Source organism: Lineus longissimus, chromosome 8, assembly GCF_910592395.1.
Source record: "Lineus longissimus chromosome 8, tnLinLong1.2, whole genome shotgun sequence".
NCBI lineage: Eukaryota > Metazoa > Nemertea > Pilidiophora > Heteronemertea > Lineidae > Lineus > Lineus longissimus.
The window spans coordinates 20,184,002-20,200,905 of record NC_088315.1 but is presented as its reverse complement, the minus strand read 5'-3'; the positions used below and the strand labels follow the sequence as shown (position 1 = coordinate 20,200,905).

Below are 16,904 nucleotides of genomic sequence, written 5' to 3'. Positions count from 1 at the left end.
TTGTTGGTTTTGTCTTAGTTCAGTTCCCAGTGCATGAGATAAACATGGATGATCTACAATTTTGTACCTACACAATGTTTATGAGCAATCTGTCACTTTCAATTCAGAGGCCAGACTGATTCGTTCAAACTGCCGTGCAAGAATCTCGGAAAGATAAAGAAGTGCATTCTGGGTGCAGTTGAGCGGGAAGATCGGCCGATTCCTGACGATGCCGAGGGTAGAGATGTCATGTGGCACTGTCATGATGTGACCGTCATTGATACGAATCTCGGAAATAAGTAAGTGCATGTTGCAGATCGCTGCGACGTATTAATGTTGGATAAAAAAACATTCTGTTGAAAATCTTTTCTCAAAAATTGCGAAAAAAGAAAATTTGAAAAAAAGTTTGTTTTGTTTTTCATGAAAATTTGAGATATTTGAAGTTTTGAGAAAAAAATTAAAAAATTATCACCAAAAAATTTTAAAAAATTTTTTTTAACCAATTCTGAAGAAAACATTTTTTAAATAATTTTCCCAACGTTTGGCTACCTAACATTCCACTGACATCGGCCAAATCTCAATTGTATGTTTGAAAGCTAACTTACAAATTATTTTTTGCAAAATGGTCATGTTTGTCAGAATCGATTTTTTTAAATGTCAATCGTAATTTGGAAATAGACTATTCAATTATTCACTGCAGGTACACATTCAAATGCCAACAATGGATTACAATCTGTGAAGACATTGATCATAAATACGCCAAGAAACTCGAGGTGAAAGATGTTGAGGAGAACAAGGTCAGCATGGTGAGACGTAAGTATCACTAGCAGTATTTTCAATATCACGAAAATTCATACGGTTGGATGTGATTGTGAGGTGTAAAATCAACGACACTTCCTGCAGCAGATTACCCTTGTCTCTAAGCAACAGTTTTTAGCTCGTAGTCTAGGCATTTTGACTGATTTTGGGATTATACTAATTTCATGGCCGGGAAATGCATTTTCTGTTTAAGCTACAAGTAGTGCAAAGATGCAATATATGTTAGCAAAATTGTAAAACTGCCTTCCTTCGTCTTTCAGAACTTGCCGCAGTCAAGTATGAGATCGTCGTGGTGACGGGCGACATCAAGGGTGCTGGCACCGATGCCAATGTCACCGTCTGCGTCTTCGGCGAACACGGCGACTCGGGAAAGCGTCCACTCAAACAGAAGTTCAGGGATCTCTTTGAGAGGGGCCAGACGGATAAGTTTCAGATTGAGACGCTTGACCTGGGTAAGTGCTGCGAAACCGACAAATATCTATGGGCGTTTTATTTTTGCAGAGTTTATGGATTACTTCGATTCATGATTTTTGAAAAGCTGAAAGAAATTTTGTAATCTGCCAGTTATGGGTTCTAAACTTCTATTGTAAGCTATAAACTCCCTTTTAAACTTCAGTGCATATTCTCATGATCACAACATTTGTTGTTTTCCAGGCGAACTCAATAAAGTCAAGATCGAACATGATAACTCTGGTTTTGGCGCTGGCTGGTTCCTCGAACGGGTGGAAATAATAAACATGGCATCGAACAAACGGTGGACATTCCCATGCCAACAGTGGCTCGACAAGAAGAAGGGAGATGGAGAAATCTGCAGAGAGATATTTGTCAAGGACTAAAGGATGTCTCTCTGTGGAGATTGAAACACTGATCTGCAGAGAGATATTTGTCAAGGACTAAAGGATGTCTCTCTGTAGAGATTGAAACACTGATATGCAGAGAGATATTTGTCAAGGACTAAAGGATGTCTCTCTGTAGAGATTGATACACTGATCTGCAGAGAGATATTTGTCAAGGACTAAAGGATGTCTCTCTGTAGAGATTGAAACACTGATCTGCAGAGAGATATTTGTCAAGGACTAAAGGATGTCTCTCTGTAGAGATTGATACACTGATCTGCAGAGAGATATTTGTCAAGGACTAAAGGATGTCTCTCTGTGGAGATTGAAGCACTTATTATCTTACTCAAAACCATGACCTATCTGTCCAGGATATAATAATTGTGGTTTTAAGATGTCAAGAATCTCAGGAAATATTCTACAAGTCACATAAATCCATCGTGATTATGAATACCAAGGTACAAAGAGGATTAAAGTTAACGACACAAGTAGGCCTACCGTAGCTTAATGATTGAGGTTTTTATCAAGTCTAAGTCTGTGTTATGTATATTCTTGATGATTTACGTTCAACCCAATTATGCTTATTGCAATTTCTTCAGTATGTATGACTCGTTTTATTTTCAAATTTATATCATTGTATTGTGAAAATTTTAAGCAAAATATGTCTATTGAGAAGAATTATATCTACATGTTTTTAAGCAGCAATTATCATGATTATAGGGAAACGTTGTCATTGATGAACATTGTAAATCTGTGATATTGTAAAAAATATATTTCTTGTAGATGTATAAATCACATTAAAGTAGGGATTGCGGTCTTTTTACCCCCAGTCACCTAGTTGTTACTCGTATCATTTGAAACGTGGTAAACAGGGCCTACAACAATTTAAAAGCATATAATGACTATAAAACATATATCAGTCCACGTGAGAATTAGGCCGAGAGGGATGACTGACCATCACCCAAAAAGGCTAGGAGAAGAAACGACTGGATCCCCTTTTTAGAAGTAGATCAGTATGTTTCGCTATTTTTGTAGTCTCTTGATGCAGGTTTAGTTCTCTAGGGGTAGTCTGTTTCTTGATAGTACCAGTAGATAACTTGTGTAGTGAATGAGGCCCTTTGTCCACAATAGATAGGAAATGTATTCAATGTGTTTACAAATTATTTTGATATCAGAATATTGAGTTGATTTAATCAGTCAGTTGAGTCCGTCCATTTCTTCTGAACTTTAATTGATAAGTTACATTCTGTTAAAGTTCAGTAGATTATTGTATTTTTGTCATATTCGTCAAGATGGTCTCCGTACTAGTAGTCATCAAACCACATAATTGAAGCGTTGAGATGCAAAAAAGCAAAAGCCATTCTGAATAAATATAAGCGAATAATTGTTGTTAAGTGGGCAGACAGTACTAAAATTCAATGCAAAACTGGAAAGACTCCATGTCAAAAATCATGTGATAAGATGTCACAAAAACCATAAGAGTCGCAGCAGGACAAGTTTGTTTGCTCCAAATTGCATGTAATTGCATGTAATTGCACGTAATTGCATGTAATTGCATGTAATTGCATGAAGCCGTAAGATCAAATTGATCCTTCTCATGTGCACAATCATCATCATCAAACACCAATATTGACATAACTAATATCTATCTACGTTAGTTGTAGTTGTAAATTTTATTTATTTTTATCTCCGTCTTCGTCATTGCTGTATGTATATGAATTGATGAGTGCCATGACAGTGGCCTATATTGACATCATTCTACAGAGATGTATGTAATTTGTTATAAAGTGTACTTTATCTTGACATTTTAAGAACAATAGAGGACTTATACATAAATTCATTGAGAGTTGTTTGTGTTTTGCCGAAAAAGAGAGATGAGACAGTTACAACCAGTCCAAGTCGGCCCTGGCAGCTCCACTGTCTTTCCAACTTGGTGAGACAATCACAACCAGGTATGAATTGTCCTGGCTGCTCCTCTATCTTACTCATGGGGTGAGAGAGATGAGACAGTCACAACCAGTCCAAGTCGGCCCTGGCAGCTCCGCTGTCTTTCCAACTTGGTGAGACAGTCACAATCTGGTATGAATTGTCCTGGCACCTCCTCTATCTTACTCATGGGGTGAGAGAGATGAGACAGTCACAACCAGTCCAAGTCGGCCCTGGCAGCTCCACTGTCTTTCCAACTTGGTGAGACAGTCACAACCAGATATGAATTGTCCTGGCTGCTCCTCTATCTTACTCATGGGGTGAGAGAGATGAGATAGTCACAACCAGACCTATATGGTCCTCACTGGCCGAAGTTCTTGCCGAGACTGTGTTAGTCACAACCTGACTTAAATGGTCCTGGCTGGTTTAAGTTCTTGCAGACTGCAAGAGAGATGAGACAGTCACAACTGGACCACAATGCTCCTCACTGACCTGAGGGCTCTCAGAGAGAAACCTATCAAATGATTCGCACAGACATTGTCTTCCAAAGTACAAAATACTTTATTGATCTATAAAACAGCTGCATGCAGTCAGATGTTAAAGGCATGTAAAAAGATGCATGGAGTGTGGAACAACACATAATCCCCTCCATGGAAAATACCACCCAGTAACTATGAAACAACCATATTCATAAATTCGGACCTGCTCATCACCAAGCCATGCTAGCTCAAAATTCACAATCATCTGCGAGGTGTAAAATGGTGTAAAAGTGTAAAATTTGGATATATCTAATTCTACATGATTTTCAACTATTTTTGAAACTTCTACATGTATCAAATATGAACTCCCAATGTTTGGGATAAAATGTAACAGCTCGGTGAAGTTCATTTGATGTCAAATAGTAACATGCTACAAAAGACTTGGTACATGTACGATACTGATTTCAAATTTCAGCTTTCCAAACACATCATAACCAATTCACGTTGTCCTTATAACCATTTAGAGTTAGTCCTGCAAGTGTCACCCCTGTATCACTAAGTCCCTGCATCCTCATTCCACCTCCATTAGGGTCAGTCCTGCAAGTCTCACCCCTGTATCACTAAGTCCCTGCATCCTCATTCCACCTCCATTAGGGTCAGTCCTGCAAGTCTCACCCCTGTATCACTAAGTCCCTGCATCCTCATTCCACCTCCATTAGGGTCAGTCCTGCAAGTCTCACCCCTGTATCACTAAGTCCCTGCATCCTCATTCCACCTCCATTAGGGTCAGTCCTGCAAGTCTCACCCCTGTATCACTAAGTCCCTGCATCCTCATTCCACCTCCATTAGGGTCAGTCCTGCAAGTCTCACCCCTGTATCACTAAGTCCCTGCATCCTCATTCCACCTCCATTAGGGTCAGTCCTGCAAGTCTCACCCCTGTTATCACTAAGTCCCTGCATCCTCATTCCACCTCCATTAGGGTCAGTCCTGCAAGTCTCACCCCTGTTATCACTAAGTCCCTGCATCCTCAATCCACCTCCATTAGGGTCAGTCCTGCAAGTGTCACCCCTGTATCACTAAGTCCCTGCAAACTCATTCCACCTCCATTAGGGTCAGTCCTGCAAGTGTCAACCCCGTTATCACTAAGTCCCTGCATCCTCATTCCACCTCCATTAGGGTCAGTCCTGCAAGTGTCAAACCCGTTATCACTAAGTCCCTGCATCCTCATTCCACTTCCATTAGGGTCAGTCCTGCAAGTGTCAACCCCGTTATCACCAAGTCCCTGCATCCTCATCTCCAGTCAGAGCCAGCGGTGCAAGCGGGACCATTTTCTTCCTCCTTGTTTTCCTTTTCCCTGAAAGTAAAAAAATACCCTTTTCAAATGCAACTGAAATATTTTCTCCTGCAGTTGCTGACCCCCACTTTCAAATATTAATACACGACTCTTGACAAGTGGCTCAAACAGAACAAGGGCTTTGAAGGACGTGTAGGATGACCACAAGCTTTGGCTGGTCCTCTAGGCCTGGCTTTATCATACACTAACTTTACCTTTCTTTATTCGATGTTGTTTCTTCCCGCTCGGCCAGGCAGAGATGAGATTAATCAATAGACTGGCATCCATATCACCATGAGGTGTCCGCACCATCACACCAGATCCAAGGGGATGATTTTCTGATAAAGAGAAGAGTAATGACCATAAACTTGGTTTGAATCACCGAAGAAGTACATGTATCTGTTGAGAAAATGATTTCTGACATCAGCAGGGTGTATTGACAGTCAAACATGACATCACTACACAAACTTCAATGACAGAATAGAGCAATCATTGATCAGAAGCTACCAACCTTTTTCTCTTCCACTCAGAACAGGCGTGCTGATATCCTTCAGCAGTTCCTTGAGCTCATCACTCAGCAGACTACCATCAGCACCAGTCATACACAACGTAGGAGTTGCCCCAACATTCAACATGTCCGAGAGTATCCGTCCACCTGAGCCGGCCGACAATGGGCTGTTCTCATGCGACTTTGCACCCAATGTTCCATGAGCTCTACAGGGAGACTCAAGCAGTTCCTGAGCTAACTCAACGGGAGATGCATCATGTTGAACGTCTGCAGCAGCGTGGTCAACAGCAGGACTCATCGGCACCCCGATTTGGTTCAACAGGTCATCCAATTGGCTGTCAGTAGGCATTGTACTTCGCAATCGCTGTGGAACGCTGGCCGACTCTGGAGTTGCAACAGACTTAAGAAGTTCCAACAGATCATTCTCTGATTGTAAACTCAAGATCGCTGGGCTACTTGGGCATGATTCTGAGGTCGCAAGTTGACGAAGGATTGAACTCATATCGTGGTCATCACTGCCTTTCATTTTCCTCTTTTTTGGTTTCTTCTTCTTGCCTGTAAAGTAGAATTAAAATAATCGAAGAATTTAGTAATCTATCCCCTATATCATCGACCACAACACAAACTTAGTGGTATATGTACCACTGGAAAGTTATAAATATTGTTTTCAATAACAGAAGTGAGCTAAAATGTCTGAAGTTACACAGTTATACCAAATAATTCACCGGTGTCGGAGAAATGAAATGGGCCTACCTGGCTTGGCTTTCTTTGACCTGCCTTGTCTGGTCCTCACTCCGACATCAGGATCTCTAGAGGTGCTAGCCAAGGCCCCGTTCTCGTCAGCCTCAGCTAGATGCATCTCCATGCCTACGTCCTCGTCACATCCAATCACATCCTCACACCCAGGTGCACAGCTGACAACCGTATCATCGAACAGTAACACCGGCTCCAGATCTCGGCTGGTCTCGGCATCAACACGACCGTCGCTATGGCGTTGATGATGAACTGGTCGGACAGAATCTCTTTCCAACTGATCTGATGGCTCCTCCATAGTATGATAGATCTCCGTGCAGCAAGGGACACTGTCGTTTGCCGACATGGAGTTGGTTTTTAAATGAGGTGTTTCCAGATTCTCAACTGTTCGATTTTCCTCTCCACCGCAAATGACACTGCCCTCCGTAATCCCAGACGCGAGCGAATCAAAAGGTACCTCAGAGTTAAACAGACGACTAACTAGCAGTGATTTTCTCAAAAGGTTTTTCGTATCACCGATGTTAAAATGTCTTACCTCAGCCAAACTCTCGCAAATATTATCAGACGAGCAGTATTTACTGACACAGTCACTTCTGAATATATCGCTAACACTTAACATTTCTTGTGAAGAATCAGCATTCAACTGTCCCATTTTGACTTGTCTTACTCCTTCTGAATTCGAACTGGCAGCAGTTTTGTGAAATCCTGGCTGAAATTCCACCGGCTCTGAGTCTGCTGGTACAGTTTCACTTGTAAAACGGACAGAATTTGACAGTAAACTGGAAGATTTCATTTCCTCATTCAAGTCAGATGCTCCAGTTGTCAACTGATTCACTTTTCCCAACAAATCAAGATTGTTGAATGGCTGAACACTATCTGGTGGGCAGTTTATTTCCTGTTTCACAACAATGTTATGATACAAGTCGTCATGAACTGGTGTTACCTTACACGAACTCAATAACTCATCTTGTTTCTTAGTCTTGATGGTTATCGCACGGTCTGGTGTACTGGAATGACGGTTCAGTGAAGTGACTTCTTGTTTCACAACAAGGGGTGCTGAATGAGCCCCCAATGTCAGCGACAGTGAAGAACCACCAGAGTAATGATTCGGTGAAGTGACCTCCAGTTTAACCACAATGGATCCGGAGTTTGCTGGAGATTTTAGCTCCACTGAACTGGAACTTGAACAACATTTTGGTGAAACAGCCTCCTGTTTAACAACACGGCTTTCCGAATAAGTTCGAGATGTCATCTCCTGGGAAGTTGTACTACTGGAACAATGTTTCGGTGAAATGTTCTGTTGTTTGAGAGCAGCGCCCATTGAATCACTCCGAAATGTCCCAACTTCACGGGCATTTGAAATGCGCTTCCGTGAAATGACCTCCTGTTTGATGACGACATGTCCTGAATCATCATGCGACGTCACCGGAATACTTTCTCCAAACTTACCACATCGATCAAAGGTATTTTCATGGTGACTTGAATCAGGGTCGTTCACAGATTTAGGAGGGAGTGGTTCCTGCTTGACAACAGCACCAACTCTAAGAGAGTCGTTCCTGACATATCCCAATTCATTTTCGACCACCTGCAAGTGGAATTTATAGAAGTCCGAGGCATTTTCGCCAGGTTCATTCTTTATGCCGATGGGATCAATTCGATATTCAGATTCTCCTGGTTCTTGTTTCTCTTCATCAGTTCTCCGTCCAAAGTTACTCCACAAATATCTTGATCCAGTTCTTTCCGTATGAGGTAGGCCCACAAGCATGTCCTTATCTTCTAAAGCCTCACCACTGGGCTCCTCATACAACTGAGAGTCCTTATCTTCTAAAGCCTCACCACTGGGCTCCTCATACAACTGAGTGTCCTTATCTTCTAAAGCCTCACCACTGGGCTCTTCATACAACTGGGTGTCCTTATCTTCTAAAGCCTCACCACTGGGCTCCTCATACAACTGGGTGTCCTTATCTTCTAAAGCCTCACCACTGGGCTCCTCATACAACTGGGTGTCCTTATCTTCTAAAGCCTCACCACTGGGCTCCCCATACAACTGGGTGTCCTTATCTTCTAAAGCCTTACCACTGGGCTCCCCATACAACTGGGTGTCCTTATCTTCTAAAGCCTCACCACTGGGCTCCTCATACAACTGGGTGTCCCTATCTTCTGAAGACTCCACATCAAGTCTGCTGCTTCCTACAACTCCATTCAACTGAGATTCCTCGGGACGTGAGCTTCTGCCATTTTCAAATTGCTTTTTGGCCCAATCAAGTGAGCAATCAGCCCCAACTCTGGCACCTCCAGTATACCCATATACCTGAGATTCCGACAGCATTGAAGAATCCCCAAAACACTGATCAACCGTCTGATATAACTCTGGCTGATCAAGATAAAGTCTATTGCTTTCTTTCAACAGGACAGAATCATTCAGACTTTGAAAACTGGTGTGACTTTGGTCAGCTCCATCCAGAATCCTTTCCCCATCAACGGGAGAGGGACTTGTGAAAATGTAACTTTCACCTGTACTGGATGCTGGAAGATCCCCCTGAAACTTATCACTCTCCCTGATCAGCGATGAATCATTAAAACTTTGGAAAGTGATTCCCAAAGTTTGATTCTTCCCCGCGCAAAAGATAGGTGAATCTTGTCCATGGGGGCTTTGTCGCATGCAGCTTTTCTTATCACAGGATTTTTCGAAGATGTTGTCATCTGCGGTGCCTTTGGTCTTGGTTTTATTTTTCTCCATTGGTGGCGATTCTGATGACTGAAGACGAAGCCTCAGAAGACGGGTCACAAGGTCAGCAGGTTCATCACGATCATCAGCATCCATCCTTCTATCTGTGGGGCCGACGCTGCCCGGAACTGCAAGAAGATCACAACAACTCTCCCTAGAAACCATCTCAAGCATTTTCTGTTGTGGGACTTTTTTGTTCAAAGACCATGTACTTGATGAACCAAACATGTTGCGGCCTACAGGAGGACCAATATCATTGCTGCTAGTCCTAGAGTTCTCAGTTGAATATGGTATATCGATACCTCCACAAGAGCCAATCTGAAGCTTGTCCTGTGGCTGTCCTTTCAAAGTACATGTGTTTGACAAACCTAGTGTCTCCCTGCTCCACGGAATGGCTAGATTAGCTCTGCTAGTTCTAGAAACACACCTCGAATCTTCATTCGAGTACAGAACGTTGCTATCTGGCAGTTTTCCGGGAGCCGTAGCTGCTGAATATTTTGGCTCTGGGCAGCCATTGGCAGAATCTTCAAGAGTCAGGTCGGAAAGTTTCAGACTGTCTACGGGATGTACCATCACCTCATACAACTCAGAGCCCAGATTTACTGCAACAGTCTTTTTCTTTGCAGTCCGTTTCGTCTTCTCGCCCCCGACATTTTTCTTGTTGGCCTCCTCTTCAAATGCTGAAACCAGCTCGGGATAGCATTTGGTGAATATGTCTTTTTCCTCAAATGTTGTGTAGAATTCAGCAGTGTTCTCAGGATCCGTGTCACACTCTGAAAGATGAATCAAGAATGGCTGACTCACAGGCTGTGGAGGACTTTGAATCAGTACGTGGATGGTGGAAGTTGGAAAGATTTTGAGGCGTCAGACAAAACGCTGATGACAGAAAACTCGCAAACAGTCAGTTTTATTTCCCAAGCATCCACTTTGCCTTTGATGAAAAGGAAGGACAAAGTGACAGTGACACAGAACATATGGTCATAATGATGGTTTTGACAAAATACTCTGGAAAATGAATCCCCTGAAGGTATGTTTTTTCAGTTGTGGTTCAAAGGAGAGATGTAGATGCATAGACCTGCCCTCCATATATTGGAAAGTGTTTGAAACTAACAAATAATCTTTAAATTTACAATTATAACCACCAGGTCCCCCATTCTTTCTTAACAGTGGCCTCCCTTCCTAGATCCTCAGACTTTTCATCTGCCCCAGCGGCCTGGTTTATTCAAATCTTACCTAGCCTCTCCCACCAAATCTCAAAACATGGAACAAACTGCCTCACTCTTGCTTTCACGATACTGAAATAGAATAAACGTAGACAGTGACACATGTACATTCCAGGACAAAAAATGACCATTCCTCAACACTTCCAAGTTGCACAATTTTCGCACTAGGGGGACAAGAGTACCTAGAGTTTGCAGACAGCTGTGGGCAGAAATGAGCCCCCTAAGAGTTTCCTGTCTTGGTCAATATCAGTAAAACAGCCGGGGAATGTTATGAACAGCACTGTCTTGTTCAGTGCCAATTTTTTCACGCAGACCGATTCAGTCAGTCGGCACATCACTGTTCATAGCGCACAAAGGCAAATTCCTCAACCTTTTACCTATCGGTGGCAAACTGGATTATCCGAGCTGTCTATCATTAACATATTGTCTGAGCCCTTTATTTTCTAATGGTTCAGATTGATAACTTAAGTCATGATATTTACCGCTCTGGTTTAGGTTCAGAAAGATGACTGTGATTCTTGCGTCTTGATCTCATGTCGTACAGGGTGAGGAGAGGAATGATCTTCTCGTTCGTGTACGCTCGCGACCATTCCATTTTTTCATTGAATTCCTGAAAAATTATGGTCAAACTTTCTTCATTTTTGAACAGCTTCCGTGACATGAATCAGAATTGCAGTTTTGTTCATAGTAACAACCTGTCATCAATCATAAACCCAGCGAATACTTATTTGACCCACAGACGAGCAATCTTTTTGTTGCACATTGCAGTGGTTCTTCTTCCTCTTCCTCTTCAGCATTGGGAAAAGTGATAATAATCGCAAGTTGCAGCAATAAAACCTGCTTGTTTGCAAGACGGATTAAACGGACAGTGATTACACACTTTCGATTCTAAATTTCATGGATTTGATGATATGAAGTTAAGCAAGGGCTCAGAAGTAGATATCAAACAGCAATTTCAAGATCATTTACGATTACTTACGTATAATTTGTCAATCTGAGGCTTGTTCCACGTCAGTGCCTTTCTAGGACATGTATCCTTGACGACCATGAACTCATCAATCACTTTCTCAAACGGGAACTCTTTCACAACGAGAGCCTTGCTTTTCAACTTCCCCTCTATGGAGGAATCGACTCTGGATGGATGTGCCTTCCATTCCCTGAACCTACAAGGAAAGACACATCTTCTTGTAACGTAGGCTGCTGATCAAGTTGCGCGAACTCTTTGGATCATGATCAAATTACCGGTAGACCCGGTTCTAAACACCAGCGCAAGATTCTAGGCAAGCCTCTTTGTCCAAGTTGTCTTACTCCAAACTGAGATGAGTACCGATTGAAAAGTATTTGTTTTAAACTTTCCATTCCAAACTTCATGGCTGTCTCACGCCTGAGACACCATTAGGGACATTGGGTGATATGAATAAAGACTAGGAAATGCTTTTACTTAAAATTTCACGTACATTTACACTAGGCATTTCTGTACAACATAGAAGTAAAAGCATTTACTAGTGTTTATTCATATCACCCTTGTCACAACCAAGGAGTAGACCTCTAAAGGACATGGTCACAACCTAGTAACAGGCCAAGGACAATATTTCACCTTACCTTTCTAGCACACATGTTGTCTCTTTGTATGCCATCATTAACTTCATGGCTGTCTCACGCCTGAGACACCCTTAGGGACATTGTCACAACCAAGGAGTAGACCTCTAAGGACATAGTCACAACCTAGTAACAGGCCAAGGACAATATTTCACCTTACCTTTCCAGCACACTTGTTGTCTCTCTGTATGCCATCATAAACTTCATGGCCGTCTCCTTGCCGATGCCTGGCACACCCTTAGGGACATAGTCACAACCAAGCAACAAACCAAGGGCAATCAACTTGTCTCTATTCAAGTGCAGTTTGGCATTCACATGTTCGATGCTATAACTCTCAATCTGTGCATCCTGAAATAAATATCAACATTTATATGGTGCTGGATCAGGCTTACACTGAGGAAACAGCCATCCGGCATCATCAAGAACCGAGATGGAACCCGCAGGGGGCAGAAGACCAAGGAACAGTCCAGGACCTTGAGAGTGACATGTAGACCATGGGTCACCCTTGGCAAGAACGGGAGAGATTGTCAGGGACAGAAGATCATGGAGAAAAGTTGTTGGCGGTCTTTGCTCTCGGAGTAACCAAGGACTGAAGAAAAAAGACCTTATACGATGATGATGATGATGATGATGATGATGATGATGATGATGATGATGATGATGATGATGATGATGATGAAGATGATGATGATGATGATGATGATGATGATGATGATGATGATGATGATGATGATGATGATGATGATGATGATGATGATGATGATGATGATGATGATGATGATGATGATGATGATGATGATGATGATGATGATGATGATGATGATGATGATGATGATGATGATGATGATGATGATGATGATATGATGATGATGATGATGAAGATGATGATGATGATGATGATGATGATGAAGATGATGATGATGATGATGATGATGATGATGATGATGATGATGATGATGATGATGATGATGATGATGATGATGATATGATGATGATGATGATGATGAAGATGATGATGATGATGATGATGATGAAGATGATGATGATGATGATGATGATGATGATGATGATGATGATGATGATGATGATGATGATGATGATGATGATGATGATGATGATGATGATGATGATGATGATGATGATGATGATGATGATGATGATGAGATTGGGACAAGACAATGCAAGGAACTAGACTTGTCTGTATCTAAATGTTGAGTTGGAAAGTAGCTAGCTGATGGCAGCCATCATTTTGGGTGTGAAGGGTCCCATTAATGATACTCACTGGAGTGGTAAGTTTTGGACACCTTGATATCAACTCTCACCTTTCCACTGATGCTGAAATTCTTATATACTCTGGTTGCGCCGTACAAGAATGCGTCTCCATCCTGTGTTATCACGCCATCTGCAAACTGGAGGAGGACGAGGTTGTAAGGAGAATAAAGGAACACTGCTTCACAAATTAAAAACATATAGAAAGGGCCTACAAGTGATTGATCATTGAATATCATGTCATGTCATGCATGGAGAATAATGTTATCAGATGAACACATTATTTCGTTGGAAGACTCCAACAAGACAGTTTTTCACCATTATTGAAGAATCTTTTCCTTACCCAGGACAGGCCAACTCAGCAAGTTGGAAGGCCAACTTGATTCTCGGCAAGCTGGTGAATTGGTAGATTCTCCAGGGTGAATTGGACTTTAATTTGCTACCAGAACCACAACTCACCCCTGATTTATTGAGGAGAGCACAGAATGCCTCAGCCTCACCAACACTCTGGACGTACGAGACACCAAGATAGTCCAACATCTGGCAGCACTCATTGATAAGTCGTCTGAAGTGTGACCGACCAGGCCTCTTGGCTGGCTTTCCACCTGTCCTCACACCAGCGTGCCCAAATCTGGAAAAAGAGAAAATTAACCGCTCTGCGTTGTAAAGGCATAAGTCCTTCATTCAAAACTTCAAAGTAAATAGGAGAAGGATGCAAATATATTTTTAAGATTGGTGTTATGCACTATATCTTCTATACTTTCATCACGTAGACCCATCTGGTCCTTGTCCAGTGGCAATGTTTTTTCTTCAGGCACAGGTGAATAGCCTACAATGTACACAAACCCTATTTTCTCTCGCCTGTGATCAACTGGCTTACCTTGCCTGTTGCCTTATCATCATCGCCTCCCACTTGAGTTCTGGTGCTTCACCATCCACGACGAAGACCAGACTGATGCCGAGCTGCAGTAGATGTGACACACGGAAAAATAAGTTCCTGGAAAGCAGAAATTGGTGTCATGAATTGGAGGTGTCCTATAAGACATGGAGGAGAGGCTTATTGCATACTATTTGTTTGGGTGGTGGACTGACACAACCAAGATAGATACCAGGTTATATACTATGCTCATATTCATCAGTTTATGAATTTTGTCCTATCCTTGTGTGGCCTGGAGATCAAGTAGATGAGTATTGCACACATCAATGTATAGAAATGGGATATGTATGTGTTTTGCCTGATGAGTGATGCAGTTATTTCAGTATAAATATAATGTTCTGTTGTCAGAACAAGACCTCCTATACCTATTCAGTGATGAATAAAAAGACGATAGCCTACAATATGTCACCATGCACAACCAAACCAGCATCATTTTAAAATCAAACCATGGGTATGCATCCTTACCTCAAATGTGGTTTGGCGACCACTCCCTGCATCTGCTTGACACCCTGAGCATCACAGATCCAGACACTCAGATCAACTGCGAGTGTCTGTCCCCTCAGTGATTCCAGCTTGACTGATTCTTTAACCGGGTCAAGAATCTTCCAAAGATTATGCACACCCATTGTGATCGATTCTGGTCTCTGTTTCAGTGTTTGGTATAGGAGTTGTTTCGTGATGTTGAATGAATCAGTCCGTCATGTCCTTTGAAAGAAGATTGCAGTTAACACTGACATGACTGAAAAGAAAAAGCAGATAAAGGTTTGCAATGTCTAAAAGCCAGGCTTGCTAGGCCTTGAAGTAGCCTCATAAAAAAGGCAGACCACAGGAAAAGGCCTTTTCTGCCTTCACTCAGGAATATCTGACAGCCTTTCTTCAGGCAATTACAATGCATGGCCCATGCGCATGGTCCACGTTGACCCTTGGTTCCACGATGGACCATGCAGGCCGGACACAGTGACTCAGTGACAGCAGGCAGACACAGCCTGCAGGAGCAGGTCCCAAACAACATCGTCAACATCGATTTGTTTTGCCACTAATTCGTCTTCTTCGAATTCGTCTAGTATTCATGATACAACATAAGTCAAAAGGCAATATGTGTCAATAAGAAGGGACTTGACCAGCAATGACAGAAATTATGAAGTAAAAAGTTCCATTAAACACTACAGGAACCCTGCTTGGTAACCAATTTTTATGAGACACACTGTCATGCACTGTCACTTTCGAACACTTAAAACAGTGAACTGAATGAAGTGAAAACATACAAAGCTCGTCCCAGTGATCCAAACTTTAATACAGGTTTACTCCGTTGCATTTCATTACGCTTATTATTGAAAGTCTGATTGTGTTACAAAGTGCAAACGTGTGCATTCAGTTAGATTTTAAAGTTTCCGCAATTTTCAGGGAAAGGCAATGACCTTGACCTTTTGAAACATTGCATCCATTTCTATTGACAAAGGTCTCGTTAGGGAGTTTTTCCCAAATGTACGCGATGATGACGTGCCCCATTAACAGGACGTAACATCTATTTTAAAATGCGTTTCCAAAATGAATGCATGAGGACAACCCATTTGTGTCGTATATCACTGGAAACGCCAGATTCCCCTGATTCTGCAGGATGTTAAATCGGGCATTTCATTTCTTTAAATAAATCATTAGCGTCGCATTTGCTCCTAGCTCTGTTCACCATCCCAAATGCCAAATGGCAATATTGCCAATTGGGCCGGACAATCACGAAAACCCCCAAATATTATAAGTCGTATTGCAGGGGCGTAGCTAGCAGAGGTCACTAAAATATGTGTTTTTGACCGTGATTTTGGCCGAAACATTTCAAAAAATTTCATTTTGCCCCTCTCAAATATACTCTTAAATACACCTTTATTCTCGTAAGAAGAAGTAAACAACATCAACTGATCAACATGGCGCCCACAGCTAATTTTTTGAATCGCACTGAAAATAAGCTTGTACAAAACAACGATTATGATTGGCCCGCATAAGTAGGGTACGGACGCACTGTTGGGGTATCAGCGGACTGGACTGTCAGTGAACGGGGCACGTTTCCTACCTTACTCAATTTATTCCATACATTTTGAACTACTTTTGTATCGCAACGCTACAAAAATATTCAATGTTAGTAAACCATCCAATTTGTTCATACACAAGTGAGTAGGCGCATTGCAGAGTTAGATAGTGCTCCTAACCGGCAGGCTCTATTCTACAGACCAAAAACTTTACAGACCTCGTTTTTTGGCTCTCACTTTTTTAGTATTAGATATTTTCATAAAATCTAAAGTGATATTAGATCATAAACGGTTTCCGCATATGCTCAGAAAATTTTTTTGAAATTTTTGTTGTTGTTGACGTTTTGAGAGGTGTTCAGAAAATTCGTGATATTTCTTTAACTGTTAAAATTATCGATTGTTTGTTGACATATTCATAATCTTTGTATCACCCTTCACATAACAAACCTAATCTTTTATTTAAAAAATGTTTTTAAAATATCTTAATTTGCCT

At 41.7% G+C, this 16,904-nt stretch overlaps 2 protein-coding genes across 7 annotated transcripts in view; one reads left to right on the top strand and one right to left on the bottom strand.

Moving 5' to 3' along the window:
• The window catches only part of LOC135491948 (lipoxygenase homology domain-containing protein 1-like), a 35,800-nt gene extending 32,330 nt beyond the window's left edge, over positions 1-3,470 (top strand). For all 6 annotated transcript variants that reach the window (XM_064777921.1, XM_064777919.1, XM_064777917.1 and 3 more), the window contains 4 exons: positions 108-278; positions 680-792; positions 1,059-1,250; positions 1,453-3,470. In XM_064777921.1, coding sequence (XP_064633991.1) covers positions 108-278; positions 680-792; positions 1,059-1,250; positions 1,453-1,634 — 658 coding nt within the window. In that variant the 3' untranslated portion in view covers positions 1,635-3,470. The remainder of the gene's footprint in view (positions 1-107; positions 279-679; positions 793-1,058; positions 1,251-1,452) is intronic.
• Positions 3,471-4,159: 689 nt separating this feature from the next.
• On the bottom strand, positions 4,160-15,822 carry LOC135493019 (uncharacterized). Its single transcript, XM_064779770.1, has 13 exons — positions 15,656-15,822; positions 14,856-15,129; positions 14,334-14,450; positions 13,913-14,084; positions 13,507-13,593; positions 12,345-12,532; positions 11,565-11,748; positions 11,068-11,195; positions 10,596-10,657; positions 6,635-10,135; positions 5,885-6,436; positions 5,589-5,711; positions 4,160-5,394 (listed from the first exon to the last, which is right to left on the bottom strand). The coding sequence occupies exons 2-13, from the start codon at positions 15,014-15,016 to the stop codon at positions 5,312-5,314; spliced, it is 5,358 nt and encodes a 1,785-aa protein (XP_064635840.1). The 5' UTR covers positions 15,017-15,129; positions 15,656-15,822; the 3' UTR covers positions 4,160-5,311.
• Between the last annotated feature and the right edge of the window lie 1,082 nt (positions 15,823-16,904).

Bases quoted from the DNA above. Each gene is read 5' to 3' on its own strand.
- LOC135493019 (XM_064779770.1), bottom strand. From the start codon at position 15,016: ATGGGTGTGCATAATCTTTGGAAGATTCTTGACCCGGTTAAAGAATCA. The intron at 11,749-12,344 runs GTAAGGTGAAAT...CTTTCCTTGTAG, and splicing joins ACAACAAGTGTGCTGGAAAG to GTTCAGGGAATGGAAGGCAC. The intron at 5,712-5,884 runs GTTGGTAGCTTC...TCTCTTTATCAG, and splicing joins TCTGAGTGGAAGAGAAAAAG to AAAATCATCCCCTTGGATCT.